Source organism: Mustela erminea, chromosome 7 (assembly GCF_009829155.1).
Source record: "Mustela erminea isolate mMusErm1 chromosome 7, mMusErm1.Pri, whole genome shotgun sequence".
Classification (NCBI taxonomy): Eukaryota; Metazoa; Chordata; class Mammalia; order Carnivora; family Mustelidae; genus Mustela; species Mustela erminea.
Window position 1 is genome coordinate 10,988,762 of NC_045620.1, and position 22,274 is coordinate 11,011,035.

The 22,274-nt window shown below is 45.5% G+C and overlaps 1 protein-coding gene across 2 annotated transcripts in view; it reads left to right on the top strand.

Annotated features, from left to right (window-relative positions):
- The window catches only part of UBE2V1 (ubiquitin conjugating enzyme E2 V1), a 29,573-nt gene extending 8,622 nt beyond the window's left edge, over positions 1–20,951 (top strand). Inside the window, exons 2-4 of one of the 2 annotated variants that reach the window (XM_032350371.1) lie at positions 9,237–9,385; positions 18,021–18,146; positions 19,350–20,951. In XM_032350371.1, the coding sequence (XP_032206262.1) occupies positions 9,237–9,385; positions 18,021–18,146; positions 19,350–19,496 (422 nt within the window). In that variant the 3' untranslated portion in view covers positions 19,497–20,951. The remainder of the gene's footprint in view (positions 1–9,236; positions 9,386–18,020; positions 18,147–19,349) is intronic. The other variant, XM_032350372.1, reaches the window with a different exon arrangement.
- Positions 20,952–22,274: the final 1,323 nt, after the last annotated feature.

Consider the following 22,274-nt stretch of genomic DNA (forward strand, 5'->3'; position numbering starts at 1 on the left):
TGAGGTTGCCAGTTCGTGTGGGAACTGAACGAAGGTGGGTATGGCCAACGGAGGACAAAGAGCAAGGGAGCGGGTGGCAGGAAAGGCTAGAGACGCGGGTGGTGCTCCAGTGTGTGCTGGGTGGGCCAGTGGAGGGCTGGGTGAGTGACAGGAGCAAACTTACTTCAAAAAGCTCACCGCGGAGACGAGACTGTAGGTATAGGCCAATAGGCTGGGCACCAGTTAGGACGCTGAGGGGGCACGGACTACAGGGATCACAGTGGACATGGCAAAAATGACCAGATTTGGAATATATTTGGAAATAGACTGAGTATGGGGGGTAAGGGAAAGATTTCTCATCTTGACCCCAGGGTACTTGACCAGAGCAATCCGGTAAATGTTTGTGCCATATATACTGAGATAGAGGAGTGGGTGGTTTGGGGAGATTTTTTTTTTTTTTTTTTTGGAAGGAATACAAGGTTCTGTTTGGAAGTGTTTTAGGTTGTAGGCATCTAACCTTCCTTCGTTTGGGTGAAATAGCCTGGGGATGGGGGAATGGAAGAGAAAGAGGCCAGGCAGTCAGTATGTGGAGGTTGGAGAGGTGAGCCAAAGGAGTCAGTGAGATAGAAAGAGAATCTGAGGCTCAGGGAAGCCCCTGAAATCGCCACTGGAGCGCTAGGAAGTGGGAATTGGGGCTGAAAATCTGCCCCAGGTTTTGCTAGAGGGTCCCCTTGTGCCCCTGACCAGAGCAGTTTTGGCGAGTGACTAGACAGAAAGGATGATTAGGACAGGTGCAGGTAAGGTGCAGAACGGCAGACGAGAAAAAACCCTTGCAGGTTTTTTGCTAAGAAGGAACAAAGAAGTGAGATGGTAGCTGGGGAGAGTCTGGGATCGGCGAGGGGTTGGGGGTTTGATTTTATGACGGATGATACAATGGGCTAATGAAAGGGATGCGATAGAAAAGTTACTCTGCCAGGAATTCCACACAGCGCTTTATGGGTTTTATCTCGTCAATTCTTCTTGCCACCCATAGCGTCAGGGAGTGATGGCATCCCTGCTTCCCTGAGCCTCGAGGTAGCTGCTAGAGTCACACAGCTAGATTGCCAGGAGACTGTGGAGCAGAAACTTGATTCCCAGGTCTTGCTCTTAATCCTTTGTGGAGAGATTATAGAATTTTCTCTAGCATGCACGCTGATTGTTTTGTGTGGGAGATAACTTAGCCATTGCTCTGACGAGGGTTTAAAAATTGGAATGATAACGGGGCACCTGGCTGGCTCAGCCAGTACAGCGCGCAGCTCATGATCTTGGGTTTGCGAGTTCAAGCCTTAACATTGGGTGTAGAGATTATTTAAAAATAGAATCTTTCAAAATAAATAATAGAATGCTAGACCAGGTGGGTATCCTCATGATTGTGTGTTTGTGACATGTAAAGATCATTATTCCATACAAGGAAGCATGGGTGACCTTGTGCTGTTTCTTAGGGGGGGAAGGGCAGAGTGAGAGAGAGAGAGAGAGAGGGAATCTTAAGCAGGCTCCACGAGAGTCAGACACTTAACTGATGGAGCCACTCAGGCACCTCTGTGCTTATTTTTTTATAAAATGGAGTTTGCATACCTTTTTATCCTCTCCCCCTACCTCCAATTTAGGATTTTTCAACAAATACTCACGGTAAGCCTGCTGTGTACAGGCCAGCAGTTTTTTTTTCTCACATTGTAAGAATGGGAACCACTGCCACAGTCATGCAAATTGATATGTGCTGCCTTAAGTCTCCTTAACATTCCTTTTTGGGGGGGGGGTGGACAGAGAGCAGGAATGTGTTGTACAAGCAGAGGGAATCTCGGGCAGAGGGAGAGGGAGAAGCAGGTTCCCCACAGAGCAGGGACCCTGACGTGGGGCTCAATCCCAGGATCCTGGGATCATGACCTGAGCCGAAGGCAGATACTTAACCAACTAAACCAGGCGCCCCTCTTAATGTTCCTTCAGTTTCCCACTGCCTGGCACCTTGATAAGATGTTCTGCCATAATACTTGCTCTAAGCAGGTGCTTCTGGCTGTGCATCCTGAGACGTCGCTGGTTGCATACTCCTAACCTGGCCTCTCCTTCCCTGCCCACCCTGGGCATTAACGCAGGATATTCACCTTATCTCTTGGCCTACTTGGAGCATAGAGACCCTGGCGATAAAGTCTGGTCCCTCTTGGTAGCAAGGCCCCACTTCCAGCTTTCATCAAATTCAGAGGGGTCTTGGACCCTCTCATTGCCTTGTGATAGGCTGTATTTCTGTCATCCAGTTCTGATACTGTTTGTTTTATTGAGCTTTGTATGTGTATACCTTTTTGGCATGTGTATTTTGTTTTCATAGTGAGACTTTATACTTTATCGAGCTGTGAGACTTCTTTCTGTTTTTATTTCTTTCATAGCCCCTCGAAGGTCTAGCATGGTATTGGATAAGTGTTGGGTATTCTTGCACAGAAAGAAGTTGTAAACGATTATGTTACCGACAAATTTATAGGAAAATTTTGACAAGCAGGTAAAAAGCCTAGCAAACTTTGTTTTCTTTTAAAGATTTTATTTATTTATTTGAGAGAGAGAGAACAAGCGGAGGGGAGAGGGAGAAGTCATCTCCCCACTGAGCAGGGAGCCTGAATTAGGACTCAGTCCCAGGATCCTGGGATCACAACCTGAGCCAAAGGCAGACGCTTAACTGACTGGCCGCCCAGGCGGTCACCCCTCCTAGCAAACTTTATTTGCAGGCCTGAAACGTGTGGATTTTTTTGCTTAGAAGTGTGGAGTGAGCTCAGTTTTACACACATTAAACATGGTTAACCCCAGAATGGTGCCTTACCAAATAGAGTTCAGTAAACCACTTAACTAGGTGTTCATTAGCCACTCCTGTGTAAATATCAGAAAAAACTGAATGAGCTGCTCCATAATTTTATAATTCCTGATTTCTGCTAGCTGTTCTTATTCTCCAAACTCTGCTTTTAGTCAGTTTTTGAGTGAAAATAAAAGTTTATGTCTTAGTAAAAATGAATTCAGAGTGACAGTTCCCTTTTAAAGCTGTTGAGTTTGTGGACTTAAATTCTTCAGTATTTAGCTAAATAAAGGTGAACAGAGTACTTAGCCACCCCATGCCAGATTAGCATAGTGTTTATCAATCTTACCCTTCTGACAAAAAAGTTTTTAAGAACTCTCTGAGCTAAATCTAGGATGTTAGGGATCAAAGAGATTCTTGAGAAACAATTAGGTGTCCCCACACATAGTGATGGTTCATAAGCAGAACTTGACCCACAAATACTTGGTCAGACCAGAGGAGTGACTGTCACCTTTATTTATTTATTTATTTATTTAGATTTTGTTTATTTATTTGACAGAGAGAGAGAGATCACAAGCAGGCAGGGGGGGTGGGGGGAGCAGGCAGGGGGGGTGGGGGGAGCAGGCTCCCCACCAAACAGAGAGCCTGATGCGGGGCTCGATCCCAGGACCCCGAGATCATGACCTGAGCCGAAGGCAGAGGCTTAGCCCACTGAGCCACCCAGGCACCCCTGACTGTCCCCTTTGAATAGGACATATATTCTCCAGCTTACCTCGGTTCTTAACACTCCCTATTTTAAGCTAGACATTAAAGAAAATTTGTAAAGCTATCCTACTCTTCTCACTAATTTTCTTTTGTTCTTTGGAAACTAGTTATCTCGTAAGATAGGTTATTTATCTGAACACATGATGATTTGTTGTAGTCCGTTTTATTTTTTTTAATATTTATTTCTTTTTATTTTTTTAAGATTTTATTTATTTATTTGACACAAAGAGAAAGATCCTAAGTAGGCAGAGAGGCAGACAGAGAGAGAAGGAAACGGGCTCCCTGCTGAGCAGAGAGCCCAATGCAGGGCTCGATCCCAGAACCCTGAGACCATGACCTGAGCTGAAGGCAGAGGCTTAACCCCCTGAGCCACCCAAAACTTGAGAACTGCTGTTCAAATGGAATGAATGCTTATTGTAATTAATCAATATATTGTTCAATTATTCCAATATTTATATGTATGTTCCAACTCCCACTTGGAATGTTTTTGGACAACCTAATAGATAATTAGCCATTCCAGAGTTTTTTGATTCTTTCAACTTTTTTTTTTCTTTAAGTAGGCTCCATGCCCAGCATGGGGCCCAACACTGGGCTTGAACTCATGACCCTGAGATCAGACCTGAGCTGAGATCAAGTTGGATGCTTAACCACCCACGCACCCCTTAAACTTTTTCTGAATCCTCTTTTATAACTTGAATCAAATTTAATGATCCTGTAATGTCAGTACTGCGAGAACTGTGCATTTCTCTGTCCTGTGTGGTGCTCTGCAGTTGTTCCAGATGCAAACCCAAGATAAGTGGAACCCTTTATTTCATTGGTTCAGTTGTGTACATGGGCTTTAACTGAATGTCTGATCCGGTAGCAATGACTGTTGGAAGTACAGAATTAAATAATAGAATATTTTTTCCCTATTTCACAAGTAGAAATCAAACATCAGAAGAATATAACTTGAATTTACTATTTGAAACTAATACAATGAGCTTGTGATCTTTGGATTAGGAGTCCCTTATCAGATCTGCTTGTTAATGAAGAGGTAATATTTCCAGCCTCAACATTTTACTTAAGTTTACAAGAGAGGTAGTCTTATCAGGAATAGTTAATCCGCCTGATTTAAATAACTGACACAAGAAGGCACATTTTTCATCTTTCCAAAAAGAGCAGCTTGAAATAGAAGTCACACACACAGCTTCTGTTCCGAGGGCTCAGCTATGGTAACTGTTGTACTTTGCCATTATGCATTTGTCTTGAACAGGTTTTAAAAATATTAAAAAATACGGACTACTTACTTAAAACTAGTCACTTAAAAAACCATTAAGTCAGATTCCTATTCATATGAATGAGGGCCTGAGAAGGTAAGGGAGCTTGATAGGTATCTGGGGGAAGTGTGTTCCAGGCAGAGGGAACAGTCAATGTGAAAGCCCAAACAAAGGACCTTGTTTGAGTATAGTTGGCATATTTCCTAAGTGTTTTGTTTTGCACATAATGAGATCGTGGTAAAAGAAATCAGAAAATACAGAAAAGGTAGGGGACGGGGATTAAAGAGTACACTTATCATGATGAAAAAAATAAAATGATTTTAAAAAGAAAACACAGGAAAGGGGTTGGAATCACCCATTATCCTTGCACCTAGAGATAACCACTGTTACCTTCTTAGTCTCTAACCTTTTCAGCTTTGTTAAGCTGCTTAAAATGTCACCTAGCATCTGCCTTAGTTTCCTAGGGCTGCCATAACAGTACCACACACTGGGTGGCTTACACAACAGGAATTTATGTGCTCATGGCTCTGGAGGCTAGAAGTCCAAGCTCAAGGTGTCAACAGGTTTATTTCTTCTGAGGCCTCTTCCTTCGCTTGCAGAGGGCTGCCCTCCTCCTGTGTCCTCACACTCTTGTCTCCATGCACTCTTGCTTCCATTGTTTCTTTGTCTGAATCTCCTCTTATAAGGACACCAGTCAGATTGGATTAGGGCTCATCCTAATGGACTCATTTTAGTTTTCATTTATGTGTGTGTATTGTTTTGTTTTGTTTTGTTTTAGAAAGTATACGCATGGGGTTGGGGTTGGGGGGGTTGGTCAGAGGGAGAGAGAGTCCCAGACAAGCTCCCTACCCAGGGAGCCCGACATAGGAGGAGCCCGACATAGCGCTCGATCCCAGGACCCCAAGATCATGACCCAAGCCAAAATTAAGAGTCAGACAGTCAACCAACTGAGCCACTCAGGAGCCCCTTTTGTTTATATATTTTTAAGAGATTTTAAAAATACATATGTGTGTGTGTGTGTGTGTGTGTGTTTAAGTAAACTGCGCCTCCTACATGGAGCTCAAAATCACAACCCCAAGATCAAGAGTCACATGCTCTACCTTCTGAGCCAACCAGGTGCCCCCAGTGGTCTCATTTTAACTTAATCACATCTTTAAAGGCCTTATTTCCAAATACTGTCACATTCTGAGGTGATAGCAGTTAGGGCTTCAGCATATGAATGGGCAGGGACACAATTCACCTGTTAGACCATCTGACATTTATCAGTCTTCCTCTCCGGATGATGGTGTCCCTTCGGTACTCATTTCGTTAGCGCAGGCTTATACATTAACCAGTGGTAATAGCCGTAGCTCCACACAGTGATGCCCCCCCTGCTCCGCTGCTCAGGCAAATTACTTAGGATTAGTAAAGATTCAGAGTTAACTCTCTGGACGAAAGACATTGTATTGTCTGGTGTTTTGCTTATAACATCATAAACATCCTTTAGTTTCGTGTTTGCTGAGGAATGCAAGCCAGTACAGCCGAATAATCCAGTTGACTATTTAGATCAAAAATGCCAGTGCTTTACAAATGAGCCATTCAAGTATGCTTTCCAGTTTATTCTGTTTCCTTTAAAGTACTGTCCGTGTCATTTACTCTTACCTTCAGTCAGCCGACTCGTTTGCTTACATTTATGCTAAAAGGAAATTTTTTACCATACCATCATTGTACATGGGAAGTTAGTATAATATTACTTGGCCTTAAATTATTTTCCCATCCAGTTACTAACCAGGCCCAACCCTGCTTAGCTTCCGAGATCAGACGAGATCAGGCGCATTCAGCGTGGAATGGCCATAGATACCTTAAATTATTCTTAAAAATGAATACAGAGGGGCACGTGGGTGGCTCAGCGGGTTAAAGCCTCTGCCTTCGGCTCAGGTCATGATCCCAGAGTCCTGGGATCAAGCCCGCATGGGGCTCTCTGCTCAGCAGGGAGCCTGCTTCCCTTCTTTTCTCTCTGTTCCTGCCTCTCTGCCTACTTGTCTGTGTCTGTCAAATAAATAAATAAAATCTTTAAAAAAAAAAAAAAAAGGCTCTGCCTTCAGCTCAGGTCATGATCCCAGGGTCCTAGGATCGAGCCCCTCATTGGGCTCCCTGCTCAGCAGGAAACCTACCTCTCTGTCTCCCACTCCCCCTGCTTGTGTTCCCTTTGTCACTTGTCTCTCTTTGTCAAATAATTAAAATCTTTTTTTTTTTTTTAAATGAATACAGAACTGTCAAGTGAAGTGTTCAGTTCTGGCCACCGAGATCCTCTCCTGTAACTACCATTGGCAGCTCCGCCTTCCACTTGCTCAGACACAAGCCGGGAAGCCAGAGTGGTAGACTGCTCTGCTTTCGTGCTTCTCAGGCAGTCTGGCCGCAAGTCTTAGCACTGTGTACCTCCCAAATAGCTGGAATTGCACTACTTCTCACCACCTTCACCAGCCCAAGCCAGTATGTTCTTTTGCCAGGATTTTTACAGGAGGCCGAAGCTCCCTTCGCCTCACTCTGTGCACAGCAGTCAGAGAGATCCTATTTTTAAAAAGCAAGTCAGATCCCACCACTCCTCTGTTCGGAACCCCGCTGTCTTCGCAGATCAGGAATTGGAGTCCTTACCCATCCCCAGCTCCTCCCTCTCACTGTCCCGCTGCTAGCTGAATTGGGCTCTTGCCGTTCTGTGACATTCCAGTCAAGGTCTTACCTGCGGGTCTGAGCGCTTGCTCTTTCTTCATTGGAAGCCTCTCCGCTCAGCTCTCGTAGGTCGTGCACCTTCACGCAGGTTAGGGACAGGACCTCAGGACACCTGGTCGCAGTAAGGCTTTCCTTGATCTCCCCCGTTTAAAGATGAAGCTCCTCCCCCGACTGCTCCCTGCTCCAGAACGCCACCAGCTGTCATCGTCTCTGATCTGTATTTCTGTTCTGTGATTATCTGTCCCCGCTAGCATGTCAGCTCCACTGGGGACAGGCATTTTTGTTTTTTCACTGCTTAGTCCCCGTTGCCTAGAAAAGTGCCCGACACAGAGCAGGTGCTCCGGTATTTACTCCAGTTGAACGAATAATAGAGGCGCCCCACCTTAGGAAACACTCATAGATCCTGGGAACCACCTCCTAGTCTGCAGTCCCTCCAGTGAGTTTTCCTCCACGGCTCCGTGGTAAGTGCTGCTCACCTCAGGGAGTCTGGCCAGTCGGAGGCTCAGCATTCAAGGCAAAAGAGAGCGTATAATTTGTCTGAATTTGAGTTTTTTTCCCCCAGAGGTTATAGGTCAAATGCCGGGGAGGCAGGTGGAGGAGGGGACAGAGGGACAGGCAGGACTGGCTGGGAGAACGTTCCTGGGAGGGTTGCTCGGAGCCCAAGCACAAGAAGAGAGTTGCTCTCCCTGCCCTTCCACAGCCTCGTCCCCTGTCTGTCCCCAGTGCCTCGGTTCTCTTCTGGAAAACACCCAGAAATGGCTCAAGCCTTAATCTGAACTCAGGTATAGTAGCTTGAGCCTGTGAGATGTGTTTGTGTGATTTCTTCCACGAGCTACTTGCCAGGCTTTGGAATTTTTGGAAACAAGTAAATCAGAGAACCAGCTGCTCTCTTTGGGCTTTTTCATAAGAGAGAAACTACGGCTTGAATAACTGAAAATTTTACCCTTGGCGCCTTCAGTTGACTCTTAGCTGATCAAGAGAATACTGGTTTTATTTCATGTGGCTGTCGCGGCTGGTTGTTCCTCCTGAGGTGTTTGAGCGTCTTTCCAACAAATGCACATACCCTTAGCCTCAAAAACGTGTAATAAGAACGAAACAAAAGCAGGAGCCTTTTCTCTTCTGAGGCAGTTGCTACTCATGATAACCAGTGTTGGTGGTTTTCATCTGTTCTGGACCCAAATTGATCAACACATTGACACAAACTCTTTTTTTTTTTTTTTTTTAAGATTTTATTTATTTATTTGACAGACAGAGAGCACAAGAAGGCAGAGAAGCAGGCAGAGAGAGAGAGAGAGGAGGAAGCAGGCTCCCCGCTGAGCAGAGAGCCTGATGTGGGGCTCGATCCCAGGACCCTGGAATCATGACCCGAGCCGAAGGCAGAGGCTTTAACCCACTGAGCCACCCAGGCGCCCCTTGACACAAACTCTTGATGAAGTTTATCGAAGCTGCGGGACCTGGGGGGGAGGGGGCATGGTCTTTCTAGGCTTGGTTTAGTGGTCACTTCACCTTAAACAAAACCACGACCCTTCCTCGTGGGCACGCTGCTCGGTCCCAGAAGCTCTGTAAGCAAGTTTAAGGGACGACAACTCTCAGCCAGTTTTTTTTTTTGCATGTCAGCATCTCTATATCCACATAGTAATAACGAGCAGCGAGATCTAGGCTTACAGGTTCCCCTGGAGTTGCTAGTATCTTGAATTTCTTTCCATTTATTTTAGGAGTAAAAGTCCCTCGCAATTTTCGACTGTTGGAAGAACTGGAAGAAGGCCAGAAAGGAGTAGGAGATGGCACAGTTAGCTGGGGTCTAGAAGATGACGAAGACATGACACTTACAAGATGGACAGGGATGATAATTGGGCCTCCAAGAGTAAGCGTCGAGCTACGGCTATAAATGTCAATGTCTTAAATTCACTGTGCCTCCTTTTAAGAAATATTAGCCTTAATCACGGAAAAAACTCACCAATGGTATATTTTCTGAAATGTGGCTATTCTGTTTTGACCAGTTTCAGTTTATATATTTGAACCTCCTCTGATGCTGTTTAATCCCTCTACATGGTAAGCAAAAACCTGTTCAGACTCCTAGTGTGAATTTCCATGGCAGTGGAGGCAGGGAGCTGCGAGGTCATTGTACCCTCACGTGCACTTCAGAAGAAATTCGTGGGCTTATCAAATAACAGGTTTCAGATACAGCCAGCGTTCCGAAGACCGTGTCCAAACGAACTTCGGAAAGCCTTCACAGCTATGGATTTCATTCATAGTTTCCCGGTCTGCCACGCGCCCATGTCCTAATTCATCAGGCTGTTCAGCAAAGGCTTTTTGCCTGCCTGGTTGGCCCTGGTCTCCTGCAGGCACCGTGAGATCCAGAGGCCTTTGCATGGAAGACAGAGACAACGGGGAGGAGAAAATTGACCTCTCTTTTAGAGCTTCATGATCTGTGAGGGTTCCCAGACTTCATAAGTGCTAGCTAGCTTTTTAGTGTACGTAGTAAAACCCCCAAGAAAAGTCATTGAATTCTCACAAGAACCTATTGTTCGAGAACCTGTTGTTAGTAGCATTAGTATTACTATTGTGTTGTCACATCCCATTTTACAGGTGAGGAAACAGACTCAGAGAAGTCAAGTCACTTGCCCAAAGTCACATACCTGATAATTCCCAAAGGGGTTCAGACTCCCTACCCTGTGCTCTTAACCTTACGCTACATTATCTCTTTTCTGTTTAGATTTTGAGTTTTCGTTTGTTCCCTTATAGAATTACCTAGAATGTTAAGTAGTAATATGAGGTAGGAGTAAGGAAATGGATTCCCATAATATGACACTTGTTTCAGACTATGGGAGATTCTGCCTGAATGTAGCAGGACCTTTCCTGTGTGTGCTTGTGCTTAAAGATGATGGCGGCCATGCACTCTTTTCACTGCGCGCACAGGCCCTGCACCAGCTCCGGGGGCAGTAGACAAGTGGGATGTGGCGCCGTCTGAAACAAGGAGGAAGGTCATGCTCATTAACTGTTAGGAAAATCTATTGTTCATCATGGACCGTCCTAAACACTCACGGTGAATGACTGGCTTTGCTGTTTAATGTTACCTCTTGAATCATCTTTGACCCTGTGGTTTTATTTTCTGGGTTTAAAAAAAAAATCCAATTTACTATTTTTATTTTTTTTTTTATCTTAAAAACAAAATCTCTGAAAACCAGGATTTCTGGATCTATTAAATACTGGGGAAAACTCGGTCTAGAAAGCGTGTTTCTTCGTGGAGATCGTTTCTTGCCGTCTCTGAAAGCCCGCTGTTCGCTGACGGCTTCCTTCACTGCCTTTCTTCTCTGCCTGAGAGCGGGTTAGGCAGCTCGAGGAGGACCCTCTTCCCTCGACTCCCCCTCGCACCTGGAAATGACACAGCGCGAGTTAGTTGTTCAGGAGATCTGTTCATTAGCAGATCGATGCTCAGGCTCTAACAAATTAAGAACGAAGCAGTGTACAACATTGCGAATACTAAATACTACTGAACCATACGCTTAAACAAATGAACCACCAAACTCCATTGAAAATATTCTGTTCTACCTACAACACCTTGGATTATCCTGAGTTTCATTTTAACTCTTTCCGCAGGGCTCTCCCTTTTAGTGAGTGGCCATGGTATGCAAGGGGCTCTCCATACATTCTGTATATTTACATGTATGTGCATGTATACACACATACCTGTATGTATTGTATTTTATATGTGTGTGTGTATAGTAGCTTCACCGAGATGGAATTCACATATCGTAGAATTTACTTACTGTAGAATGTACTTACAAAGTTACTGTTCAGTGGATTTTGTTATATTCAGAACTGTGCAACTGTCACTAATTTCAGAACATTTTCACTACCTCAGAGAGAAACCTCCTTCCCCATTGGCAGTCACTCCCAATCTGTCCCCCACCGCACTCCCTCACCTTTGACAACCTCTCATTTACTCTCTGTCCCTATGAATCTGTCTGTTCTAGATATTTCATATAAATGGAATCACACAGCATGTGGTCTTTTGTGGTAGTTTTTACTGTTTTCAGGGTTCATACAAGTCCTAGCACTTACCAGTTGTTCATTCCTTTCTACGGCTGAATAGTATTCCATTGAGTAGATGGACTGTATTTTCTTCATCCATGAACTAGCTGATAGATATTTGGGTTTGTGGTTTTGCTTTCTGTTTGTTTTGTTTTGCCTATTATGAATAATGCTGCTATGAATATGTGTATACCGGATTTTGTGTGGACATAAAAGGTTTCATTTCTCTTGGGTGTATACCTAGGGGTGGAACCGTCTGGATCTTATGGTAACTTTATGCTTAACATTTTAAATAACTGCCAGGCTGTTTTCCCAAGCGCCAAATGTACCATGTACATTTCCACCAGCAGTCCATGAGGGGGTCTGCTTCTCCACACCCTCACCAGTGCTTGCCACTGACTGGTTTTTCACCCTTTTAGTTACACTTGCTCTGGTTCCCCAAGGTTAAAAACAAGGTCGTAAAAAGAACTGTCTGCTTCTAGGTGCTTCCTGTGACCAGTCCGCTTAACGACTAGCCTACAAGGCATATGCTGGGCCTCTGGAATAGCAACATAATTATTAAAATATCTAAATAGAACACTTAGCAACTCATCTGCCTACTGGATTTCTGTATAACTGTATAACTCAAAAGAAAATCCTCCATCAAAAGTGATCCAGCAATTCTCGGAATTTACTCAGCTTTTTTTAATGTGTTGCCCAAATGCCTGTTTGTGCATTCGGAGTACCGGAAGCCACGTCAGTGTCTTTCACGAGACCATCGTGTGTACTGTTTAGCTGCTGAAAAGAGACAGCTTAATGTGTGCTGAAATGGAATGATTTCCATGATATTTAAGTGAAAAAAGGTACAAAGCAGCATATGAAATGCTGCCCCCGGAGTTTGGGCGGGGAGGGGCAGGGAGAAGAGGGTCGTACATACACTCGTGCTTCTTTGTGTTTACAGTACTTTTGGGGGAACAGGAAAGAAGTTGGGGACGACGGTTGCCTTCTTCAGAAGGGATCTAGCTGGCTGGGACGAGGGTGGAAAGGAAACTCATTTCTTACCATATGTGTGTTAGTTTTTGATTTTTTTTTTTTTTTTTAAGAAGGCAAGTTCTCCAAACCTAAAAGTAAGTTTCTCATCCAAGTGCCCTTTGCAAAATGCAGGCAAATCCAACTGTCTGCAGCATTTAACGTGGATTATTTCTGCTCTGGCCACAGAGGTGCTAAGAAGAGCCAGGTTACAGAGCAGTTTCTCGGCTTCGGCACCACTGACATCTTGAGCTGGATCATTCTTTGTTGTGGGGCCATCCTGTGCATTGTTGGATTAGCGAGACCCCTGGTACCTGCTCACCAGATGCCAGTAGCACCTCCCTCCCCGAGCTGTGACAGTCATTAATGTCTCCAGATGTTTCCTAATTCCCACACCCCTCAAGGGAGAAACCAAGTCAGAAATTGCCTTGGTTGAGAAACACTGTTTGTGTCTCTGGGTTGTCCAAGATAATGTTTTTAGGTGTGAGTTAGAGCCTGGGTGTGTTTTTACTTATCTAAAAATACTGTACGCATGCTTAAGAACAAAACATAATTACAGGAATGTGTGAGGCAAAAGGAAAGTGATCCTTCCCCCATTTCATTATACTCCCCACAGAATGAGTGTGTTTCTACTGGCTTTTGCTTTGGGGACATAAACATAAGCACATAGCCTTTGCAATAAAAATGAGACCTTGCTGTACACAGTGTTTTGCACCTTCATTTTTTTCACTTCACAGATGGTGGATGTCTTTCCATGTCAGTGCATCTTGATCTGTCTTTTTAAACAGCTTTATGTGGCAGGTCTGGTACATGAATATATCCTCATAAAAAGTCTCAAACAATACAGAGTATGTAAAGTAAGAAGTTCCCTTTGTTCCCCTTAACTCTTTGTGTTAGTCAGGAAAAGAGAAACAATGCTAGGTATTTCAACAGAGAGAATTTAATATAGGAAGTTGATCAAATTAGTGTTGGACCAGGAAAGCAGGCAGGCACCTGTGGGACCACAGAGACAACACTGCAGGGAATAATAACTGCCCTGGCGCCGCGAGGACATGGGGGGCACAGCCGTCAGAGCCGAGCACGGGGAGGAGCTGTCCCAGGAGGCAGTGACAATGTTGGGGACCCTCTTGCCACAGCAGGCTACCCTGACTGTGGCAAGAGGGAGAGGCTCGGTGCAGAGGAAGATTTTTGTGTCTTGTCACTGGAGGGGTTTGCAGAAGCCCACTTAAGCTGCACACCCAACTTCCTCAGCTCTGCTGCTGGATGCTAGGGCTGGGACTCTGTGAACTACATTTTTCCTTTGCCAGCTGGTGCCCTATTAGGTTCCTCCAGTCGGGGACACAGCGGAGTGCCCGAGCGGCAGGGAGAAGGGACTTGCTTCTGCTTGTTTGCCTGTTCTTTCTCCACCGCTCTGGCAATGGTCCTTCACCCTGGCATCAGCAGCGGGTGTTTTCAGCCCAGTGACACCTGTTTAACCAATTCCCTCTGTTAAATTCGCTGTTAAAATGCCTACTGCTGTGTCTCGTGTCCTGGCTTATCCCTGCCAGCCATATGCCCGCTCTCCAGGTGGACTGTGAGCCGCGTCGGGTCCACCTCCTGGACGGCTCTTCTCATGCATTTTCTTCCGTCTTATCCAGAGCTATAGAGACTTTCTCCCTTTTTGAAGGGCCCACTCCTCCTCCTCACACAGCACGTGCCGACCTTGGGCAGCACACCTAAGTTATGCACACCTGTGGAAGCTATCGCTTGAGGAGCGGTCATCTGGTTGACCTGAGTCACCTTTTTACATACTGAGATTTTGTGATTTTCTCGTTTTTGCAACCAGTACCTTTTTCCCTTTGCTCATATCCTACGTTTTAAAACTACATTTATTTCACAGTACTTTTAGATTTTCTAGAAAAGGTGGAAAAGTCTGGAAAGTTCCGTGTGTACCTCTCTCCCAGTTTCCCATGTTGTTAGCATCTTCTATTGGGATAGTACCTTTGTCACCAGTGGCCCCATATGAGTGCCTTACTATTACCTAATGTCCGTATCTGATTTAGATGTTCTCAATTTTTACCTTGTGTCTATTTTCTGTTCCAGAATCCTATCCAGGATACTACATTATATTTTGTTGTCGTATCCTGGGCTCTTTGTGGCTGTGACAATTTCAGGTTTTTCTTGCCTTTGACAGTGTGAAGCACGCTGGTCAGGTATTTTGTAGAGTGTCTGTATTGGAATTTATCTGACGTTTTTCATCATGATTCAGCTGGGATTCTCTCATGTATATATTTTAGGCCCAGGAAGTGTTTGCCATCGTTAGACTTTGGGCCTGTAGTGTGCAGTGGATGAAACATCGCGTGTGCACGTTCACATAGCCTCAGATAGAGAGGGGTGTCTCTGCTCTTATAGTTTGTACATATTCTGCAACTGGCTGGTTGTACCACAACCCATGTCTTGTTGGTCTTCGTAGGTCTTTCCATGTGTGTATCTGGGCCTCAGCCTTTGAAAAGGCTACGAAGTAATCCAGTTTTATGAATGTGCCATGTTTGCTCAGTCAGTCCCTTGCAGGTGGACATTTAAATTGTTCATAGTTATTTTTGCTATTGCAAACAATGCTTTTTTTTTAATGCTTCATATTTTTATGCAGAAGTACAGGTCTGCTGTAGGAAGTTCCTCGAATTTCTGATTTAAGCATGCCCGTTTCACATTTTGATAGGCACTGCCAAACTGCCCCATGAAGCTCTAGCAGTGTCAACAAAGTAGACGGTGTTTCATGATCAATAACGAATCTTGAGCAGGGTTCCTCATCCACAGAATGTTCTAGCCGTTCTTCTCCAGGCACAGTTCCTTTCTTCAGTGAAACCTTTTTAGCAGGTCTCTGGAGCACTAGTAAACCAAACCAAACAGAAAACCAGAACCGTTTTCCCATTTTCTACAAAAGTCTTGCCTTGTCCTTTTTAATGATCCTTAAGGTATCTTTATGTTTGCTTGACTTGAGGCATTTTTTACTACGTTCCTGTGAATTTGTCAGTTGAACATCAGTGATCAGAAATTTAGTATTTCCTTTCTGCTTTCTAAGAACTTCGTCATAGAGGCACATTTTAAAATTAGACTTCATAGTGTCAAAAGTAATAAGATCTAATATATGTAATAATCAGAATCCTGTCACCGAGCTGTTCACCTTAGTGCTTAACCATTTTGATGCTTTTGTAATTTAGAATGATGAGTGAAATTTTCTCGAGACCGATAAGCCACAGAACATCCCGGCAGGTGAATTCATTGGTGCATCAGAACCTCCAAAATGTGACATTGAATATTTTTAAAAAGACTTACTGATTTTTATATTTACCACAAGCGCATACCCCCAGGGACTATTTTATATAAGAAGTTCTGTCTGAATTATGTGACAAAACCATTGAGCATGAATGTAAGGCAGATGTCCAGGGATGGACTTAGGATCCATGCAGTCAGCAGATACGGCCAAGTGCAGAGTTGCTGATGGAGACTGTGCTAGGTGCTGAGGATAGACCTTTTATCCTATTTTCCATAAATCCCTGTTGCTTCCTTCTTGTATTAACTGAGTGAATTTTGATCTTCTGAGGGAGCACCTTAGTTGCAACAGACTGTTCATTTTATAAACTTGTGAAGAGCCGTATGTGAGTCAAGGAGCATTTGAGAATCAATTCTGTTGAGGCTTCTGCCCTCCTTGTTCTCAGTTTGTCGGGGGAGGTCTGACAGGAGACCTCGGGTGGGTGATCAGGAGGACATTGAGAGGAAGGTGTCCTGGAGCCAGAGAGCTGCGGGGTGGACACAGAACGGCAGCTGGTGTCGGGGCCCCACGGTAGAGAGAAGTTGGGGGCTAGATGGAGGAGAGGAAGGCAGGGCTGCGCAGGGTCTGATCCCAGGACGTGGGCTTCCTTCTCGGGTCCCTAGCCACCATCGGAGGGGTTAAGTTCTTGGTGTTGAGAGATCGGTCAGGCTGCTGTAGTGGAGACCAGATGTAGGGGGGCAGCGAGAGCAGCGACCTGGGGTGACTGAGGGGAGGGGCGTGGTGGAGGGACGTGGGTGGGTGTGGGATCGCTCTTGGAGGTGGAAGCTGAGACCCTCTTTTGATTAGAAGCGGGGATAAGAGAAAAGGGGGATGTGGCTGGCTCCTGTGTTTTGCTTTAACTAACTGCCCGGTGGTGGTGCCATTTTTAAAGGAAGGAGAGAGGATGAGCAGGTTGAGGGTGGCTGGAAATCCAAAACTGAGTTTAGATTTGTCACAGTTTGGAGTCCCTGTTAAGTGGGTGTGAAGGATGAATGCCTTCTGGATCTTAAAATAAGTTCCTGTCTTTTTCTCAGGCGTAGACCACCGTTTAGACGTAATGTTTTCAAGCATTTCGGTCACGTCTTCTGTAGTTTATTCCCCCAAAGACAGCTAGATGGCGCTGTTTGCGGGGGAGCCGTTGCTAGTGCAGGAGGCGCTGAGGAAGGCGGGAGTACTGGTGCCCGAGAACGGGACCCATGGGAGGGTGGGTGGCCTCTGCCTTCGAGGGGCCAAACTAATCAGACACCTCACCTTTCAGGGTGGTCTTTAGACATGTAACTGATAACATCGCCGCTTCATATAGGACAGAAAGCGGTGGACTCACCTGTCCGTATGATGGCTGAGCACGTGGGAGCACGTGATGTTTGAACTGGGTCTTAAGGATGTGTGGTAGTTGAGGTGGGGGCAGGGTGCTCTAGGCAGACGGAACAACCTGCTAGTGACAGCGCGTTTTGCTGCTCATCAGGTGGAAGTTACAGGGAGAAAGTTCATTGCTGTGGGGGATTGGACTTCCAGTGTTTTTCGACAGAGCCACGGTTGGCATGTGAAGGACGGTCTTTTGCTCTGCGGGCCTGGCATCCGTGGCTCCCCACCTCACCCACGACATGCCTGTAGCCGCGCAGGTGGATGTAAAGCCTGCAGGGGGAGATGGTGCGGCACACGGCCCCAGAGTGAGGAGGAGGTGGGAACGCGGCTCCCGCATGTGCACCCGCACCCCTCCTTGTGTTTCACATTGAAGTTCTTCTAAAGAGCCGCCTGGCCTGTGCTTTGCACTTGGCGCTAGTTAATGCATTGCTGGATGACCCTAGCGTGAATAAGCATTTGGTGTGGCTTCCCAGAGTAAGGAGGGCCCCTTAAACACCATTACCCAGAACACAGGACAGGCCTGCAGAGTAGAGAAGTTAATGCAAAAACAAGTCCACCTGATTGGACTTAAACTTGAAACTTCAGTGTTACAGTTTTAAATCGTCTTTGTATCCCCCAAGAGTTCATAGACACTAGTGTGGGAACTCCTTCCTGCTAACTTCACAGGTAACAGGTAGACTCTGTATAAAGGAAGCAGATGCACCAGTTCCAAGGCAGGGAGGAATGGGGTTTCAAAAGATCTGCCTTTTTGAATTCATAGTTTGTAATTACCTGATGTCTCTGTGCCTTTTTTTTCCAGACAATTTATGAAAACCGAATATACAGCCTTAAAATAGAATGTGGACCTAAATACCCAGAAGCACCCCCCTTTGTAAGATTTGTAACAAAAATTAATATGAATGGAGTTAATAGTTCTAATGGAGTGGTAAGTTGTTTTTCCTGCCCACGCTTGTTCCTTTTGGTTGAGAAGTGCTTTGTGCTTAAACATCAGGGGCGCTGTGGCCCTGAGTCCGTATATTTCATGGTGGTTTGATGCTGAAAGGTACTGCAGTATGAACAGGGGCAGACTCTGGGTGAGAGCCTGTCCCCAAACTATATTTAAATCATCATTTTATGCCACACTCACTCCCGGCCAACCCCCTGCTGCTCACGTGAGATAGAAGCTCATTCTGTCTTCATGATGGGCCCTCCTGAGGTGGGGAGGAGGGGCCTGAGGGACAGAGGTGCGGAATCCTGCCCAGGGTCATACTTGGACTTCCTTATTTATGGTACAGGCTGGTTTTTCCCCTTTAATGGCCTTGCTTTTTAAATTTATTTTGACTACCATAAATGGAAAAGCAGTCTCAGTTGTCCCAAGAAGGCAGTAATGGCAGCAGTAAATACTACAAAATCAGAGTGATGTTAGTAAATTCTTCCTCCCAGGTTTCTTGCCAAAGGCTTTGAGCCTTTGAGACCTGCTCTCTTATTTAAAGGGGGGGGATCAGCAAACATTGAAAGGTTTTACTCATTAGCATCACGTGAGCTAAGTCTTTGTTGTGAGATATTGAAAAGACTTGAAAGAACAAAAGAGATGAGCCTTGTTGCTGTGTGTTCACTGTTTCTTGCATCTGAGTTCCACCGAAAGTCCTGAACCCAGAACTCGACCCATGCTTTGGGAGACTTCTTTCGGGAATTGCTGCACTAACTTGAGAGAGTATGACTCGGAGACAGATCCTTGTCACGAGAGTGTGGATCTGGGCCACCGCTTGCCTTTGCTCCTTACTGCCCCATGCAGCGGTAGTATCCACCACCTGGGTGTGGAGTCGAGAAGGGGCCAGCCCTGAGCAGTGGCAGCAGGCCATCCAGGAGAGCAGGTCACTGTTGAGAACCAGCTGGACTCTTGCCGAGTGTCAGGGCCCTGAGGGTGGCTTTACTTACCCATTGTTTCCTTCTCCCAAACAGTGAGGGTTTGGGACACAAACTGACTTGGGGGGAGGGCATCGCACAGGTCATTCTGCCCATCACATACCATTATGTGATGGACGTGTTCAACTTGAAAAATGCCTTGAATTCTATCTGCCACCTTACTCCAACCTGTAGTGATTCGTTTCTTTGAGAGCCTGACAGTTTTTTGTTTGCCTTTTTGTAGGTGGACCCAAGAGCCATATCAGTGCTAGCAAAATGGCAGAATTCATATAGCATCAAAGTTGTCCTGCAAGAGCTCCGGCGCCTAATGATGTCTAAAGAAAACATGAAACTCCCTCAGCCGCCTGAAGGACAGTGTTACAGCAATTAATCAAAAAGAGAAACCACAGGCCCTCCCCCCTCCCCCATTCGATTTAAGCAGTCATTTTCCACAGTAGTACATTTTCTAGATACGTCTTGTAGACCTCAAAGTACTGGAAAGGAAGCTCCCATTCAAAGGCAATTTATCTTAAGATACTGTAAACGATACTAATTTTTTGTCCATTTGAAATATATAAGTTGTGCTATAACAAATCATCCTGTCAAGTGTAACCACTGTCCACATAGTTGAACTTCTGGGATCAAGAAAGTATATTTAAATTGATTCCCATCCTAACCGGTGGGGCACATCTAACTCAACTGTGAAAAGACACATCACACAATCACCTTGCTGCTGATTCATGGCCTGGGGTCTCTGCCTTCTCCCCTTCTCCTCCCCCTGCCTCACTCCCTCCGTCCCTGCAACAGCCCCTCCAGCCTGGGGTGGCTTGCTAGAGTAGGCGTGAAGGTTTCAGGTCGCAGCCTGTGGGACTACTGCTAGGTGTGCGGGGGTGCTCCGGCTGCACCCCTGGTTTCTTTTTTTAAGTCTTAAATGATGCCCCTCCCCCCCTCCAAGCCATCATCCTTTCTCCACTTCCGTGACCACCCTTGGCCGAAGCATAGATTGTAACCCCCTCTGCTCCCCTCTGAAATTGGCCTTTGGTGAGGAATTCAGGGCTTCCCCATCTCTTCTCCCCCACCTTAGTCGAGGGGTGCTGCTTTTTTCAAGACCCTTTTTGCACCATCACCACCCAGCACTTGACACACTTCCTTGCTTTGGCCAGAAGCCATCAGGTAAGGTTGGAAAAGAGTCTCTGACTTCCCTCGTTTAGTTTTGGAACCATATGTACTCACTCTCCACCAGCCTGGGAATGAATACTGGGTCCTCAGCCCTGCCACCCTCTGCTGCCGCCGTCGTCAGCTGATGTGGTTTTTTAGCTCAGGTTTTGATAAAGTGAAAAGAACAGTCACCAGGGGTACTCAGACCTGCCAGCTCTCAAAGTGCTTGGTGGTTAAACTTGGAGAAAGGCCACAGAAGACACTTGTAAGCACACACGATCCCTCTGAATGAATTGTTTTTCTTTTCCTGTAATTGCTTTTGCTTTTAAAAATTGAAGAAGTTTTAAACAGGGTTCTCATGTGGTCATCTTAGAATCCACTGGGGTCTGGTTTGGAATCTGACAACTGGAACAAAAAAGAACCTTGAATTCGGTGCATACTTTGGTTTTGGTGCTGCTGCTTCTCACGGTCCTCAGCAGGGATTAAGAAAGAACTCGGTGTGCACAGCAGATCCCCGAAATTGGCGGGCTTGACTTCCTGGCAAATTGCTGCATTTTTCCACTTTTCTGTTCAGGACCACTAAATGCTGAGATGTGGATGCATACCGAAATAAAAGCGATTCATTGTGTTCTAAAGGTTTTTTTTTTTTTTTTTTTTTTAACTTAGTGTTTATATAAAACCACCTTTTGAAGCAGCAACTATCAAGTCTGAAAAGCAATCGATGTTTCCATTAATCTTTTTCTGGGGGATACCTTAGTTCTAAGGATTTAACATCCTATAAGCAAAGTTGAACATAACAGTATTCCATAAGCAGCCTTTTTATTGTCAGACCATTGCCTGATTTTAATATAATAAAAAAAAAAGTGTGCGTTAATATTTAAGAAGCTGTGCCCTTCTTCCTCTTGGCATATAATTTAGGAACAGAATTTGATGTCTTAGATGCTTTGGGGTTCAAATGGATGTCCTAAACCAGGGGTCAGCGGTTTGCTGACCTTCTTCCTCCAAGGTCCTAAGTCAGTAAGTACTTGGGCTTTGTGGGCCAAGAGGCAAAACTGAAGGTACTGTGTAAATATTTATATAGTGAGAAAATGGATTTCCACAAAATTGTTTATTGATGGAATTCAGAAATCTAGTAACTGAGTATAGTTCTTTCCTAACGTTAGAGCTCAACTGATGAGAAGAACGGAGTTCTTTCTTTAGAGGATAACATTTTCTTACTGGAATTCAAAGTTAGTATTCCTGGTTTATCAAATCTGTAAATGTTCATCTGTAAAAATAGTTCTTTACCAAGGGGCTGTGCACAACAGTCAGTGGGCCAGCTTTGGCCCATGCACCACAGTTCGCCAACCCCCAACCGGCAAGGTGATGGCGCAGGGGGCGGCGGGGGGGGCTAGGGGCGGTGTCTCTGCTTTAAGTAGCTTTGTAGACTCCAGCTACTAAGTCCCCTCTAGTACCTACTTAGAGCCGGATTTAGGAGTCTATTGGAAGGGACTTTCACATGGATTTTTGGTGTTTGAGATAAAATTTTTGCCTGACAGTGGACAGTTTATCTACTGCCTACTGTGTACGGAGTGGACATTCGTCTGTGGCCGTTTTTATCCAGGATTTGAACTTCTGCTGTGGTCCAACCGCCAGCAGGCACGACCTTGGTGTCCTGTGGCAGGAGCCAGGCCATTCTTCTGTGGCTGTTGGGGCCAGCTCAGATGTCAGAACCTGGTGCCCGGGTACAGCCAGATTATTTCTGCCAGGCCACTCAGAGAAGGCACTGCCCGAAATTCTGCCAGGTGGGTCCATAGGAGGCCTCCGGAGTGAATTCCTGCCTTCCAGCTGTGGCTTCTCCGCACTCAGTCCTACCTTCCCTGAGGGAGGGAAAGGACAGGGGAGGTTCTAGAATTATTTCAAAATGCTGCTGGTAAACCCCCAAGGCCAATTCAGGGCTGAATCTAAAGGTGGCAGCCCTCTTGTGCATGTGACCTCCAGAGAGACGGACGAGCCATCCGAAACGCTGGAG